Source organism: Hyla sarda, chromosome 13 (assembly GCF_029499605.1).
Source record: "Hyla sarda isolate aHylSar1 chromosome 13, aHylSar1.hap1, whole genome shotgun sequence".
Classification (NCBI taxonomy): Eukaryota; Metazoa; Chordata; class Amphibia; order Anura; family Hylidae; genus Hyla; species Hyla sarda.
This window is the reverse complement of record NC_079201.1, coordinates 44,270,870-44,286,772: the sequence shown is the minus strand read 5'-3', so window position 1 is coordinate 44,286,772 and position 15,903 is coordinate 44,270,870. Positions and strand designations below refer to the sequence as shown.

The 15,903-nt window shown below is 44.8% G+C and overlaps 1 protein-coding gene across 1 annotated transcript in view; it reads right to left on the bottom strand.

Annotated features, from left to right (window-relative positions):
* The window catches only part of CCDC40 (coiled-coil domain containing 40), a 282,644-nt gene that overhangs the window by 208,851 nt on the left and 57,890 nt on the right, over positions 1-15,903 (bottom strand). The window contains exons 4-5 of the mRNA XM_056550062.1: positions 4,074-4,237; positions 1,286-1,369 (exon numbers count right to left, since the gene is read on the bottom strand). Coding sequence (XP_056406037.1) covers positions 1,286-1,369; positions 4,074-4,237 — 248 coding nt within the window. The remainder of the gene's footprint in view (positions 1-1,285; positions 1,370-4,073; positions 4,238-15,903) is intronic.

Below are 15,903 nucleotides of genomic sequence, written 5' to 3'. Positions count from 1 at the left end.
GTGCCAGTGAAAGCATTCCTTGTTTGTTCCTAGCCTGTGTTCCAGACCTCCTTGCCGTTGCCCCTGACTACGATCCTTGCTGCCTGCCCTGACCTTCTGCTACGTCCGACCCTGCTCTTGTCTACTCCCTTGTACCGCGCTTATCTCAGCAGTCAGAGAGGTTGAGCCGTTGCCGGTGGATACGACCTGGTTGCTACCGCCGCTGCAAGACCATCCCGCTTTGCGGCGGGCTCTGGTGAATACCAGTAGCAACTTAGAACCGGTCCACCGACACGGTCCACGCCAATCCCTCTCTGGCACAGAGGATCCACCTCCAGCCAGCCGAATCGTGACAGTATCACCATGACTGTTGGGCCACATGCTACAGTAAAACATACCTTGTTTTTTATATTCTAAATATTGAGTGATCTAGTTGGTTTTATAATTCATATGTGTCTATAGGAATTAGAACTACAACTTTTATGCAACAATAATAAAAGTTAGGTTTTATTGGGGTGTGTAATTATAGGGTGTAATTGGCCGTGTTAGGCCTTTTTGCATATATTTTCTGCAATAACAGAGAACATAGCAGCGAGTTAATTATGCTTTGTATGACTGTTTGGCATACAAAAGTCACACATTTTTGCTGGTAACTGGTGTGAACTATAGTATAAATCTACACTAACTCTGAGATTGCATATATTTATAAGTGCAGGGCTCCAAGCAGCAACTGCAGAGGCAGATTCATTAAGAGGCAATGAACCTGCTGAATCCAGTGGAAGTGGGTGTGCACATGTTCAGGATTCTAATGGCAATTATTCAATTCAAAGCCAGGATCAGAACATAAACAGTTGAGACATATAAAAGAAAGATTGAGAGTTTTCCTCATTTTAAATCCATTCCTGCTTTTTTATTCAATAATTGCAAATAAAACCCTAAAAGTGTGAATGCATCCTATAGACTGGCATATGTGAAAGTAAATTCCCCCATAGTTGTTTTGTTTTTTTAACCAAGAAAATCACTTTAACCCCTGCTTTGGCAGGCTAGAGAAGCAGAGCACTGATATCACTGATCACTGCTATTGCATAGCATTGAACAGTGTTTGCAATCAAAAGATTGCATGTAATAGTCCCATTTGGGGACTAATAAAATAGATTTTTTTTAAAGTGACAATAAATGTGAATAAGCACCCTATGTTTAGATCACCCCCTCTTTCAATATTTTAAATAAAATAATGTAAACAAACAAAAAACATAAGAGGTTGAAAGTATTACAATTTAGCCATGTATTGCTTAGTTTTACGTACCATTTCACACAGTTCCATATCAAGGCTTTGTATCTGCTTGGTGAGGTAATTCTTAAAAGCTGTTTGGAATCTTGTCATCAGTGGCTGACAAAAAAAAAACAAATATCAATAACTTCATTCCTTTTTATTACACTTGCACTTTGTTACATTCAGCATATATATATATATATATATATATATATATATATATATATATATATAAAGGATATTGCACACTGTTCAGCTATGCTGTGATCGGTTGATTAAAACGCATCACTGGAGTCATTTTCACCCATGTATGAGGTCTGTATCCAAAATAAAGATTTAAAGGGGTATTCCAGGAATTTTTTTTATTTGACTATGCTACAGGGGCTGTAAAGTTAGTGTAGTTCATAATATAGTGTCTGTATCTGTGTTTGATGGTTTTCTCACAATTCTTATGTGATTTTCACCCCAATATTTATTTTTAACAGCATGCAAAATTACTGTTGTCTGAGATTTTTTCCAGGTTGAAATGCGGCCGAGACCTGGCCTCATTAGTCAGTTGATGACATGGAGCCTGTCTGCTTCAATGAGTGGAGCAATCACTTGGTGGGAGAGAGATCAATTTGCAACTAATGCAACAGCTGTAGGCACCCTGATTGAAAACCACAGGTCTTTTGAATGGATGCAGCTCATTTATGTTTCAATGGGTGGGGTGGCTGATGTGTGGGACGGAGGAAAATGGAATTATGGGATTTGTAGGCAAAGAAGAAAGCTCAAACAGGAAATACCAGTTCACAAAAAGCTGTTATGGTTATGGTGTTATGGTAATCTCACACCATAGCCATTTATCCCAAGACAAGCATTACTGTCTGGCAGGTAGGTACTAAAATAACCTTATGATAGATAACCCCTTTAACCCCTTAACGACCACGGACGTAAATGTACGTCCTGGTTTGGCGGGACTTCCTGCACCAGGACGTACATTTACGTCCTGTGTATGACCACGAGCATCGGAACGGTGCTTGCGTCATACACGGCAGGTTCCGGCTGCTAGTAGCAAACGCCATCAGCTCTTGGAAACGTACAACTTAATTTTATACACTAACAGCTATCCAAAAGTGTCTGCAGCTCTTTGAATAAAAGGAAGCAAACAGATTCCCCTTAACCTAGTAGCTATTTAGAGTTCTGTTGTTTAAACATGTAAAGTCACACCTCAGCATAAACTAAATAAAAGTCATGAATACAGTGACTTTCAATGGCCCCAAAATACGATAGTTTTATCTTACAGTGGGCTCTCAGAGCCCATTGTAAGTTGAATACAGCATCAGCTTATCAAGCCTCTATATGACAGGGCCATCGTGCAAAGCGGCTATCTGGCGGCACTGACTGCTGCAGCTGCCACCGGCCCATTTAATGTGCCTCATTCCACAGCACAGACCATAGAAGCAGTAGTATAGTACTGTTATACAGTACCCTATAGAGACACTGAGCAAAACAGTTATATAGCTGAACCGATTACTGCAGCGGCCTCCAAGCCATTTAATGTGTCCCGTTCCTCTGAAGATGCTGTAGTACTACTGTACCCAGCACAAACACAGTCTCCGGTACTCATATGTCTTTATGGTCCCCGGCTCATTAGCTTAGCTGTTGTTGAGTCGCGCACCTCAGCAATGTCCAGTAAGACTGCAGGTTCTTGCTGCAAGCATCCAACGAGTGCTGCCTTCCTCTTCCCTCACACACTGAGGTCCCACTGTACTTCTAGTATATAGTTATACATAGTTATACATAGTAACGTTGAAAAAAAAAGAGTCCAGCGAGTTCAATCTAAAACCCTACTGTGTTGATCCAGAGGAAGACAACCCCCCCATGAGGCCTATGTCAATTGCCCCATGAAAGATAAAAAATTCCTTCCAGACTCCAATATGACAATCAGAATAAAGCCATGGATCAATGTTCCATCTACATAAATCTAGCATCCATAACTTGTAATATTATATTTTTCCAGAAAAACATCCAGGCCCCCCGATCTTGTTTATTAATCTCTGTTTGTGATGATGGTGAAACCATTTTTCTTTGAGACACAGAGGATGCCCCCTTGTCATGACTACCAGCCTAGGTATAAAAAGATCACTAAAAAGATCTCTGTACTTTCCATATATACATTGTGATCTAACCCGAAACTTAAAGCACAACTGTCATTCATTTGTACCCCCATAAACTAATCATAGGATAAAGTGCTTTATAATTACTATTCAGGCATACCTTTTGCTGCTATTTAGCAGCCCTGATCAGCCAGAAATATGATTTATATTACATTTAGCAACAGTCGGATAGGCGTGGCTATGTCCCGCGGCTGCCACGCCTTTGCCCTGTATATCAGCGCTGGGACCGGTGTGTCACTGGTCCCAGCATATAGGCCCATAATTATCCTTCAAGAAAAGAGAGTCCGTGGCACTGGAATATAATGCAGATAAAAGGTTCTTTATTGCGGCATAGCAGGTAACAGAGGTGTAGTCGAACAGCCTGTTTGACTACACCTCTGTTACCTGCTATGCCGCAATAAAGAACCTTTTATCTGCATTATATTCCAGTGCCACGGACTCTCTTTTCTTGAAGGATTTACAAGCTGTTGCTGGTTTTCCGTTGAGCACGGGATTGCTGGACTTGGTCTCTGCTTATCCTCAATACATAGGTATCGTGAGTTGGTGCGGGAGCAAGCCTCTCTTACCTGGGATTAGGCCCATTATTATCTTTACATGGGCTACTGTATGTTAAGGGACTAACTGTAGTAGTAATTGGGTTACTAAATTTAAAAAGATCTTACATGATCTGGATCTAACACCACCAGTTCTTCTTCTTCCTCATTTTCTTTTTGTTCTTTTGGGGACTCTTCTGTATTGTTTTCTTCTACGTTTTCATAATCCCTGTTGGCCATTTGAACGTTTTGCTGACGATAAGAGGAGGAAGACACCACTGCTGTGCCATCATCTGAAATAACATGTAATAACATTTATAACACTCACAATCATTTTAACAACAAACAGGTATTTTAATGTGACAGAAGGACATTATTTCTGTTCGTTTACAGTTTTATACCTATTGCGCAGCTTTGCACGATGGAGACAGGGAGCTGGCTTGCCCCGCTCCCCTGCCCATCAATATACCTCTGCCCGGCCCACCCCCTTCCTGAATATGTGACCGAAAGAAACTTTCCTCAAGGGCTCAAAATTAGAAATATTGTATACATCGCCAGGTGAATAGGGCCCACGGAAAGAAAAAGAAAAGAGACCAATCTGTAAAACAGAGAGGAATATAAATATGTGACCGAAAGAAACTTTCCTCAAGGGCTCAAAATTAGAAATATTGTATAATATAACATTGAATATGCAAACAAACATTTTTACTCTCAAGTCCATGACATGACAGTCTGCGGGTGTTGGAAGAGATGAGCTCAATGCTCCAAGAGGAGAGCGCAGGGGCCTCTGCCTTGCTATACTCAAAAGTGAAGTGTATTGATGAGCAGAGCACTCATCTTCCAGCCATCCGCAACAGAACATCTACATTCTCCGGGGGGGGGACCCCGCTAGCTCTCACATCACAGAGAGTGAAGATGTTTGTTTGCATAGTCATGAAGGGGGCGGGCCTGTTGGTGGAATACTAATGAGGCAGGGGAGCTAGAAGTCATTGAAAATCTGCAAGGAGGGCAGGAGGTAAAGTTCATAGGAAACCGGGTTAACTTGTTGAAGAACATAGTAGGGTCGATGTACAAGGAAGGCAGTTCTTGAGTGGGAATACTCATAATACAATAACAATGGCAATAAAAATAACCACAAAGAAGTAAAGTAATTTGGACAGGGGGCTATTCAGGGATAAGCATAATGGAGATGTGTCAACTCTACAAATAAACGTAATTGAAAAAGTTAGAAGTAATATTAGAGGTGGAGACTAGAGACGTAAACTGTTGAATAGAGAGTCTTACTGGATTTTTTTGTTAAATACAAGAGAACCTGTAGGAATGAGTTTAAGACATGATTTGATTTTGACATACTATTTTTCTATGTGTGGCTCTCTGTTCACAGTATGTCAAAATCAAATCATGTCTTAAACTCATTCCTACAGGTTCTCTTGTATTTAACAAAAAAATCCAGTAATACTCTCTGTTCAACAGTTTACGTCTCAAGTCTCCACCTCTAATATTACTTCTAACTTTTTCAATTACGTTTATTTGTAGAGTTGACACATCTCCATTATGCTTATCCCTGAAGTGCTTCGACAGGGCTGAAATATTATATTGATCATTTTTAGCATTGGAGATGTGTCGTCTAATCCTTGTTTTCAACGAATTTGAGGTGCAGCCTACATATTGGCATCGACAAGAGCTGCATGAGGCTAAATATACTACTGAAGTAGTATTGCAATTACTGTAAGATTTGGTAAGGTACTGTTTACCTGTGGTGTATGAGACAAAGGAGTTGGATACTTGTATATGTGCACATGTGATGCAATGGTTATGTCCACATCTCCATGTGCCTGGGTGATGTAACCATGTATGTGTATTAGATGTACTAGATTCTATCATGAATAGACTAGGCGAGGGACCTCGTCTGGAAACAGTTTTAATATAGGTTTTATCAAAATCCTGCAATGCACTTTCATTTTCAAGGATAGGAAGATATTTTTGCATAATTTTACCAATAGTATGGAATTGACGACTATAACTGGTAACAAAAACAGGTAATTTCTTTTTGTTATGCAAAGCCTGTGTGGAAGGCAAGTCCATCCTATTTCTAGAGCTATTAACCCCTTAAGGACCAAGGACGTACCAGTACGTCCTTGGTCCTGCTCCCGTGATATAACGCAGGGTTACGCGGTAACCCCGCATCATATCACGGCGGGCCCGGCGTCATAGTGAAGCCGGGACCCGCCGCTAATAGCGTGCAGCGCCGATCGCTATTAACCCTTTAGCCGCTCGCTCAGAGCTGAGCCATGCGGCTAAAAGTGAAAGTAAAAACTGCCGGTTAGCTCAGTGGGCTGTTCGGGACAGCCGCGGCGAAATCGCGGCATCCCGAACAGCTTACAGGACAGCCGATGGGTACCTACCTGCCTCCTCGCTGTCCGATCGCCGAATGACTGCTCAGTGCCTGAGATCCAGGCATGAGCAGTCAAGCGGCAGAATCATCGATCACTGGTTTCCTATGAGAAACCAGTGTTCAATGTGAAAGATCAGTGTGTGCAGTGTTATAGGTCCCTATGGGAGCTATGACACTGCAAAAAAAAAGTGAAAAAAAGAAGGTGAATAAAGATCATTTAACCCCTCCCCTATAAAAAGTTTGAATCACCCCCCTTTTCCCATAAAAAAAAAAAACACAGTGTAAATAAAAATAAACATATATGGTATCCCTGCATGCGGAAATGTCCGAATTATAAAAATCTATCGTTAATTAAACCGCTCGGTCAAAGTCCAAAATAGTGCATTTTTGGTCATTTTTTATATAATTTAAAAATGAATAAAAAGCGATCAATAAGTCCTATCAATGCAAAAATGGTACCGTTAAAAAGTTCAGATCACGGCGCAAAAAATTCGCCCTCATACCGCCCCATACGCGGAAAAATACAAAAGTTATAGGAGTCAGAAGATGACAATTTTAAACGTATTAATTTTCCTGAATGTAGTTATGATTTTTTCCAGAAGTACGACAAAATCAAACCTATATAAGTAGGGTATCATTTTAATCGTATGGACCTACAGAATAAAGATAAGGTGTCATTTTTACCGAAAAATGTACTACGTAGAAACAGAAACCCCCAAAATGTTTTTCAATTTTGTCGCACAATGATTTTTTTTTCCGTTTCACCATAGATTTTTGGGCAAAATGACTGACGTCATTACAAAGTAGAATTGGTGGTGCAAAAAATAAGCAATCATATGGATTTTTAGGTGCAAAATTGAAAGAGTTATGATTTTTTAAAGGCAAGGAGCAAAAAACGAAAATGCAAAAACGGAAAAAACCCTGGTCCTTAAGGTGTTAAATGTAGAGGATATCAAGGTGGCTCGATCCAAATTTTTTGCTTTTACATATGCATTATTTAAAGTGACCTCATCATATCCTCTAGCTTTCAGTCTATCATACAAGCTGAAGATTCTTGTTCGAAAACATCATCCTGCAGGTAGTTCCTTTTAAGTCTCACCCATTCCCCATAGGGGATGTTACGGACCACATGTCGGGGATGACAGGAGCCTGTAGGCTGTAGGACAGTGTATCCAAACGTTTCTTTTCTAAATGGTTTAACAATAATTTGTTTGGGTTGTCCCTTAGACTGAGAAGGTGCACACAAGAGAATATCCAAAAAGGGAACACACTCAGTGGGGAATTGCGATGTAAACCTAACGTTTAAGTCATTGTCATTGATATAATCAATGAATTCATTAAATTTATTTTCAGAATCCCTCCATACCAAGACCAAGTCATCTATATAACGACCTATATACTTAATGGATGAAAAAAATGGATTATTAGAATTAAAAATAAAATGTTCTTCCCAATAAATCATATAGATGTTGCCAAAAGATGGTGAAAACTTCGCACACATAGAAGCTCCCCTGATCTGAAGAAAAAACTCGCCATTAAACATAAAATAATTATTAGAAAGAAGATAATCTGTGGCTAAAATAATAAATTCCTTCAGATCAGGGGAGTAGTTGCTATGGGTGTTCAGATGATATGTCAACGCCAATAATCCTTGCTGTCTTGGTATGGAGGGATATAACGCAGTAACATCGCAAGTAGCCATTGAGTAGTGTTTGTTACGCCGAGCGCTCCGGGTCCCCGCTCCTCCCCGGAGCGCTCGCTTCACTCTCCCCGCGGCAGCGCTCCGGTCACGTCCTCTGACCCGGGGCGCTGCGATTCCGCTGCCAGCCGGGATGCGATTCGCGATGCGGATAGCGCCCGCTCGCGATGCGCACCCCGGCTCCCCTACCTGACTCGCTCTCCGTCTGTTCTGTCCCGGCGCGCGCGGCCCCGCTCCCTAGGGCGCGCGCGCGCCGGGTCTCTGCGATTTAAAGGGCCACTGCGCCGCTGATTGGCGCAGTGGTTCCAATTAGTGTGTTCACCTGTGCACTTCCCTATATCACCTCACTTCCCCTGCACTCCCTTGCCGGATCTTGTTGCCTTAGTGCCAGTGAAAGCGTTCCTTGTGTGTTCCTTGCCTGTGTTTCCAGACCTTCTGCCGTTGCCCCTGACTACGATCCTTGCTGCCTGCCCCGACCTTCTGCTACGTCCGACCTTGCTTCTGCCTACTCCCTTGTACCGCGCCTATCTTCAGCAGCCAGAGAGGTGAGCCGTTGCTAGTGGATACGACCTGGTCACTACCGCCGCAGCAAGACCATCCCGCTTTGCGGCGGGCTCTGGTGAAAACCAGTAGTGGCTTAGAACCGGTCCACTAGCACGGTCCACGCCAATCCCTCTCTGGCACAGAGGATCCACTACCTGCCAGCCGGCATCGTGACAGTAGATCCGGCCATGGATCCCGCTGAAGTTCCTCTGCCAGTTGTCGCTGACCTCACCACGGTGGTCGCCCAGCAGTCACAACAGATAGCGCAACAAGGCCAACAGCTGTCTCAACTGACCGTTTTGCTACAACAGTTACTACCACAGCTTCAGCAGTCATCTCCTCCGCCAGCTCCTGCACCTCCTCCGCAGCGAGTGGCCGCTCCTGGGATACGCTTATCCTTGCCGGATAAATTTGATGGGGACTCTAAGTTTTGCCGTGGCTTTCTTTCCCAATGTTCCCTGCATCTGGAGATGATGTCGGACCTGTTTCCCACTGAAAGGTCTAAGGTGGCTTTCGTAGTCAGCCTTCTGTCCGGAAAAGCCCTGTCATGGGCCACACCGCTCTGGGACCGCAATGACCCCGTCACTGCCTCTGTACACTCCTTCTTCTCGGAAATCCGAAGTGTCTTTGAGGAACCTGCCCGAGCCTCTTCTGCTGAGACTGCCCTGTTGAACCTGGTCCAGGGTAATTCTTCCGTTGGCGAGTATGCCGTACAATTCCGTACTCTTGCTTCAGAATTGTCCTGGAATAATGAGGCCCTCTGCGCGACCTTCAAAAAAGGCCTATCCAGCAACATTAAAGATGTTCTGGCCGCACGAGAAATTCCTGCTAATCTACATGAACTTATTCACCTAGCCACTCGCATTGACATGCGTTTTTCCGAAAGGCGTCAGGAACTCCGCCAAGATATGGACTCTGTTCGCACGAGGCGTTGCTTCTCCTCGTCTCCTCTCTCCTCTGGTCCCCTGCAATCTGTTCCTGTGCCTCCCGCCGTGGAGGCTATGCAGGTCGACCGGTCTTGCCTGACACCTCAAGAGAGGACACGACGCCGTATGGAGAACCTCTGCCTGTACTGTGCTAGTACCGAACACTTCCTGAGAGATTGTCCTATCCGTCCTCCCCGCCTGGAAAGACGTACGCTGACTCCGCACAAAGGTGTGACAGTCCTTGATGTCTACTCTGCTTCTCCACGTCTTACTGTGCCTGTGCGGATGTCTGCCTCTGCCTTCTCCTTCTCTACAGTGGCCTTCTTGGACTCTGGATCTGCAGGAAATTTTATTTTGGCCTCTCTCGTCAAAAGGTTCAACATCCCGGTGACCAGTCTCGCCAGACCCCTCTACATCAATTGTGTAAATAATGAAAGATTGGACTGTACCATACGTTTCCGCACGGAGCCCCTTCTTATGAGCATCGGATCTCATCATGAGAGGATTGAACTTTTGGTCCTCCCCAATTGCACCTCGGAAATTCTCCTTGGACTTCCCTGGCTTCAACTTCATTCCCCTACCCTGGATTGGTCCACTGGGGAGATCAAGAGTTGGGGGTCCTCTTGTTCCAAGAACTGTCTAAAACCGGTTCCCAGTAACCCTTGCCGTAACTCTGTGGTTCCTCCAGTAACCGGTCTCCCTAAGGCCTATATGGACTTCGCGGATGTTTTCTGCAAAAAACAAGCTGAGACTCTTCCTCCTCACAGGCCTTATGATTGCCCTATCGACCTCCTCCCGGGCACTACTCCACCCCGGGGCAGAATTTATCCTCTCTCTGCCCCAGAGACTCTTGCCATGTCCGAATACGTCCAGGAGAATCTAAAAAAGGGCTTTATCCGTAAATCCTCCTCTCCTGCCGGAGCCGGATTTTTCTTTGTGTCCAAAAAAGATGGCTCCCTACGTCCTTGCATTGACTACCGCGGTCTTAATAAAATCACGGTTAAGAACCGCTACCCCTTACCCCTCATCTCTGAACTCTTTGATCGCCTCCAAGGTGCCCACATCTTCACTAAATTGGACTTAAGAGGCGCCTATAACCTCATCCGCATCAGAGAGGGGGACGAGTGGAAAACGGCATTTAACACCAGAGATGGACACTTTGAGTATCTGGTCATGCCCTTTGGACTGTGCAACGCCCCTGCCGTCTTCCAAGACTTTGTCAATGAAATTTTTCGTGATCTGTTATACTCCTGTGTTGTTGTATATCTGGACGATATCCTAATTTTTTCTGCCAATCTAGAAGAACACCGCCAGCATGTCCGTATGGTTCTTCAGAGACTTCGTGACAACCAACTCTATGCCAAAATTGAGAAATGTCTGTTTGAATGCCAATCTCTTCCTTTTCTAGGATATTTGGTCTCTGGCCAGGGACTACAGATGGATCCAGACAAACTCTCTGCCGTCTTAGATTGGCCACGCCCCTCCGGACTCCGTGCTATCCAACGCTTTTTGGGGTTCGCCAATTATTACAGGCAATTTATTCCACATTTTTCTACCATTGTGGCTCCTATCGTGGCTTTAACCAAAAAAAATGCTGATCCCAAGTCCTGGCCTCCTCAAGCAGAAGACGCCTTTAAACGACTCAAGTCTGCCTTTTCTTCGGCTCCCGTCCTCTCCAGACCTGACCCTTCCAAACCCTTCCTATTGGAGGTTGATGCCTCCTCAGTGGGAGCTGGAGCTGTTCTTCTACAAAAAAATTCTTCCGGGCATGCTGTCACTTGTGGTTTTTTCTCTAGGACCTTCTCTCCAGCGGAGAGGAACTACTCCATCGGGGATCGAGAGCTTCTAGCCATTAAATTAGCACTTGAGGAATGGAGGCATCTGCTGGAGGGATCAAGTTCTCCTGTTATTATCTACACCGACCACAAGAACCTCTCCTACCTCCAGTCTGCCCAACGGCTGAATCCTCGCCAGGCCCGGTGGTCTCTGTTCTTTGCCCGATTTAATTTTGAGATTCACTTTCGTCCTGCCGATAAGAACATTAGGGCCGATGCTCTCTCTCGTTCCTCGGATGCCTCAGAAGTTGAACTCTCTCCGCAACACATCATTCCACCTGACTGCCTGATCTCCACTTCTCCTGCCTCCATCAGGCAGACTCCTCCAGGAAAGACCTTTGTTTCTCCTCGCCAACGCCTCGGAATCCTCAAATGGGGTCACTCCTCCCATCTCGCAGGTCATGCGGGTATCAAGAAATCTGTGCAACTCATCTCCCGCTTCTATTGGTGGCCGACTCTGGAGACGGATGTTGTGGACTTTGTGCGAGCCTGCACTATCTGTGCCCGGGATAAGACTCCTCGCCAGAAGCCCGCTGGTTTTCTTCATCCTCTGCCTGTCCCCGAACAGCCTTGGTCTCTGATTGGTATGGATTTTATTACTGATTTACCCCCTTCCCGTGGCAACACTGTTATTTGGGTGGTCGTTGATCGATTCTCCAAAATGGCACATTTCATCCCTCTTCCTGGTCTTCCTTCTGCGCCTCAGTTGGCTAAACAATTTTTTGTACACATTTTTCGTCTTCACGGGTTGCCTACGCAGATTGTCTCGGATAGAGGCGTCCAATTCGTGTCTAAATTCTGGAGGGCTCTCTGTAAACAACTCAAGATTAAATTAAATTTTTCTTCTGCATATCATCCCCAGTCCAATGGACAAGTAGAAAGGATTAACCAGATCTTGGGTGATTATTTGCGACATTTTGTTTCCTCCCGCCAGGATGACTGGGCAGATCTCCTCCCATGGGCCGAATTCTCGTATAACTTCAGGGTCTCTGAGTCTTCCTCCAAATCCCCATTTTTCGTGGTGTACGGCCGTCACCCTCTTCCCCCCCTCCCTACTCCCTTGCCCTCTGGTCTGCCCGCTGTGGATGAAATTTCTCGTGACCTTTCCATCATATGGAGAGAGACCCAAAATTCTCTCTTACAGGCTTCATCACGCATGAAGAGGTTCGCGGATAAGAAAAGAAGAGCTCCCCCCGTTTTTTCCCCTGGAGACAAGGTATGGCTCTCCGCTAAATATGTCCGCTTCCGTGTCCCTAGCTACAAGTTGGGACCACGCTATCTTGGTCCTTTCAAAATTTTGTGTCAAATTAATCCTGTCTCTTATAAACTTCTTCTTCCTCCCTCTCTTCGTATCCCTAATGCCTTTCACGTCTCTCTTCTCAAACCACTCATCCTCAACCGTTTTTCTCCCAAATCTGTTCCTCCCACTCCTGTTTCCGGCTCCTCGGACATCTTCTCGGTCAAAGAAATTTTAGCTGCCAAAAAGGTCAGAGGGAAAAATTTTTTTTTAGTGGACTGGGAGGGTTGTGGTCCTGAAGAGAGATCCTGGGAACCTGAGGACAACATCCTTGATAAAAGTCTGCTCCTCAGGTTCTCAGGCTCTAAGAAGAGGGGGAGACCCAAGGGGGGGGGTACTGTTACGCCGAGCGCTCCGGGTCCCCGCTCCTCCCCGGAGCGCTCGCTTCACTCTCCCCGCGGCAGCGCTCCGGTCACGTCCTCTGACCCGGGGCGCTGCGATTCCGCTGCCAGCCGGGATGCGATTCGCGATGCGGATAGCGCCCGCTCGCGATGCGCACCCCGGCTCCCCTACCTGACTCGCTCTCCGTCTGTTCTGTCCCGGCGCGCGCGGCCCCGCTCCCTAGGGCGCGCGCGCGCCGGGTCTCTGCGATTTAAAGGGCCACTGCGCCGCTGATTGGCGCAGTGGTTCCAATTAGTGTGTTCACCTGTGCACTTCCCTATATCACCTCACTTCCCCTGCACTCCCTTGCCGGATCTTGTTGCCTTAGTGCCAGTGAAAGCGTTCCTTGTGTGTTCCTTGCCTGTGTTTCCAGACCTTCTGCCGTTGCCCCTGACTACGATCCTTGCTGCCTGCCCCGACCTTCTGCTACGTCCGACCTTGCTTCTGCCTACTCCCTTGTACCGCGCCTATCTTCAGCAGCCAGAGAGGTGAGCCGTTGCTAGTGGATACGACCTGGTCACTACCGCCGCAGCAAGACCATCCCGCTTTGCGGCGGGCTCTGGTGAAAACCAGTAGTGGCTTAGAACCGGTCCACTAGCACGGTCCACGCCAATCCCTCTCTGGCACAGAGGATCCACTACCTGCCAGCCGGCATCGTGACAGTGTTCACACCAGGCGATTTTGTCTACTACTTCAAGATGTGTTTAGTATCTCTTATGAATGTCGGGGTGACTTTAGTGAGAGGCTGCAGATACGAATCAATCAAGTCTCCCAGTCTCTCCCCAAGCGAACCGATCCCGGCCACAATGGGACGGAGAGGTGGGGAAAAAATCCCCTTGTGTAGCTTGGGGAGAGAGTGGAAGACTGGAGTGATTGGGTTCTCTACATATAGGTAATCTTTGAGTTTAAAATCTAATACCCCCGTGGTCAGACCTTCCTCCAAAAGTTATTTGAGGGCTGTCTGGAATGACTTGGTAGGGTTTTCCCTGAGTTTCCTATATGTAGATGTGTAATTCAAGAGGTCCATGTTTAATTTTAAATATAATCCTGAGTTCAACAGAACAACCGCTCCGCCTTTGTCGGCATTTTTAACCACGAGATCTTTATTGTCTGAAATACTTTTAAGAGCTTTTTTTTCTGCTGGACAGAAATTATCACATGGTTTTTGTTTTGTTAAAGTGGACTGTAACTGCACCAAATCCCTTTCTACAAGTTCTTGATATTTGTCTAGTGCTGGTGTGCGAGATGACAGTGGGTAAAAACCAGGATTAGATGTACGGAAAGATGGAGTAATATTTTTGCAATTACCAGACTCAACACTTAATGCATGCAACAATGGAATATTGTATTGATCCAAAAAATCTGTACTTACATTTTCAACATTATCAGTGCTAGATACATTGTCAGTGCTAGATACATTTTCAACAACCTCCATATCATTATGTGTACCCAAAGAATTGTCCCTTTGTTCTGCAGCATCACATAAAGCAAAATGTCTTTTGACAGTTAAATTACGGGCCCATTTATTCACATCCAGAATCGTAGCATAAAGGTTAAAGTCACATGTGGGTACGAACCCGAGGCCTCAACTTAATAAGGAGATCTGAGCAGGAGATATAATATAGCTAGACAGGTTAACGACTGAGGAATTTATTTGGCTGCAATCTGAGACCTTAGGTTGTACCTTTTGTCTTCGGCACCATCGTCCTGCCCGTCGGCCCTGTCCTTTGGGTAATGTCGAGAAACCTGATTGAATTCAGCAGCAGCTGTGTTGTTTGAGGCGTTCACCTCTCCACCCCGTCGTTGATCTTGGTGCATGTTCTCATTCTCCGAAAAGGAAACTCTTCTGTTAACCGGTTTGGAAGTAATTTGGAAAGTAATTTGTCCAAATTACTTTACTTATTTGTGGTTATTTTTATTGCCATTGTTATTGTATGTTTTTGAATGCTCACAGGTATTATATATGCCTAGGGGCTTTTCGGATACGTTCGAAATGGTTTTGGATGTTTTCGAATTAGACTTATCCATTTCCATGTTTTCCATGTCTCTAAGTGTGTATTCTTTCCATGTTTTTGTATGAGCTTTTAACTTTGTAATGTCACATACACGTGACCATATTTTTGTACTATTTAAGCTTGTTCTTATTGTATAGCTGATATGCCATGATTAAGGGTCCAGCTTGACCCGAAACGCGTTGGTGTTACCTGTGCATTCCATGTGATCCGCAATAAACAACCTGTTGCATTCATCCCGTGCTGGAAATTGCTTCCTTTCTCTATAATTGAATAATTATCCCAGATTTTGTAGTTGCTTTCCACTGAGGAAATTATCTTTGATAAACCAGGATGGGAGATGTGGCAAAGACACTTTTAAGGTTTAAAATGCTTGCATTGCAAACAGGGACCACACATTCTGATTGTTATCTTTGCAGGTCATATCAGATAGAGAAAATGGCCAGTATGAACTTCCTGTAATAGTAAGCAAACCTAAAAATTTTTGTAAAGAATGTAGATAAGTAGGACAAGGCCACTGCAGTAATTCTGATGCCTTCTGTGGATTCACCACAAACCATTCCACACAAATCACATACCCTATGAAAATGACTTGAGTTTAGTAAAATTCCTTTTTTCCAGTTTGCAGTATAGGCCATTCTCCCGCTACTAATTGGAGTACCCTGGTGATATCCGCTTTGTCAGCCTTCAAAAATGGTGAGTGAATTGGGATGTCATGATCTTAGCAAATGGCCTAATTTACCACAATTAAGACACAACCTCCTCATCCAATAATCCCTCTCCTCTGCAGAAAGGCAGGTTGACCCAAGCTGTATTGGTTTGACTCTTTCAGAAGATTCAGAATCAGGAGAGAGTCATGGAAGGTGAGTGA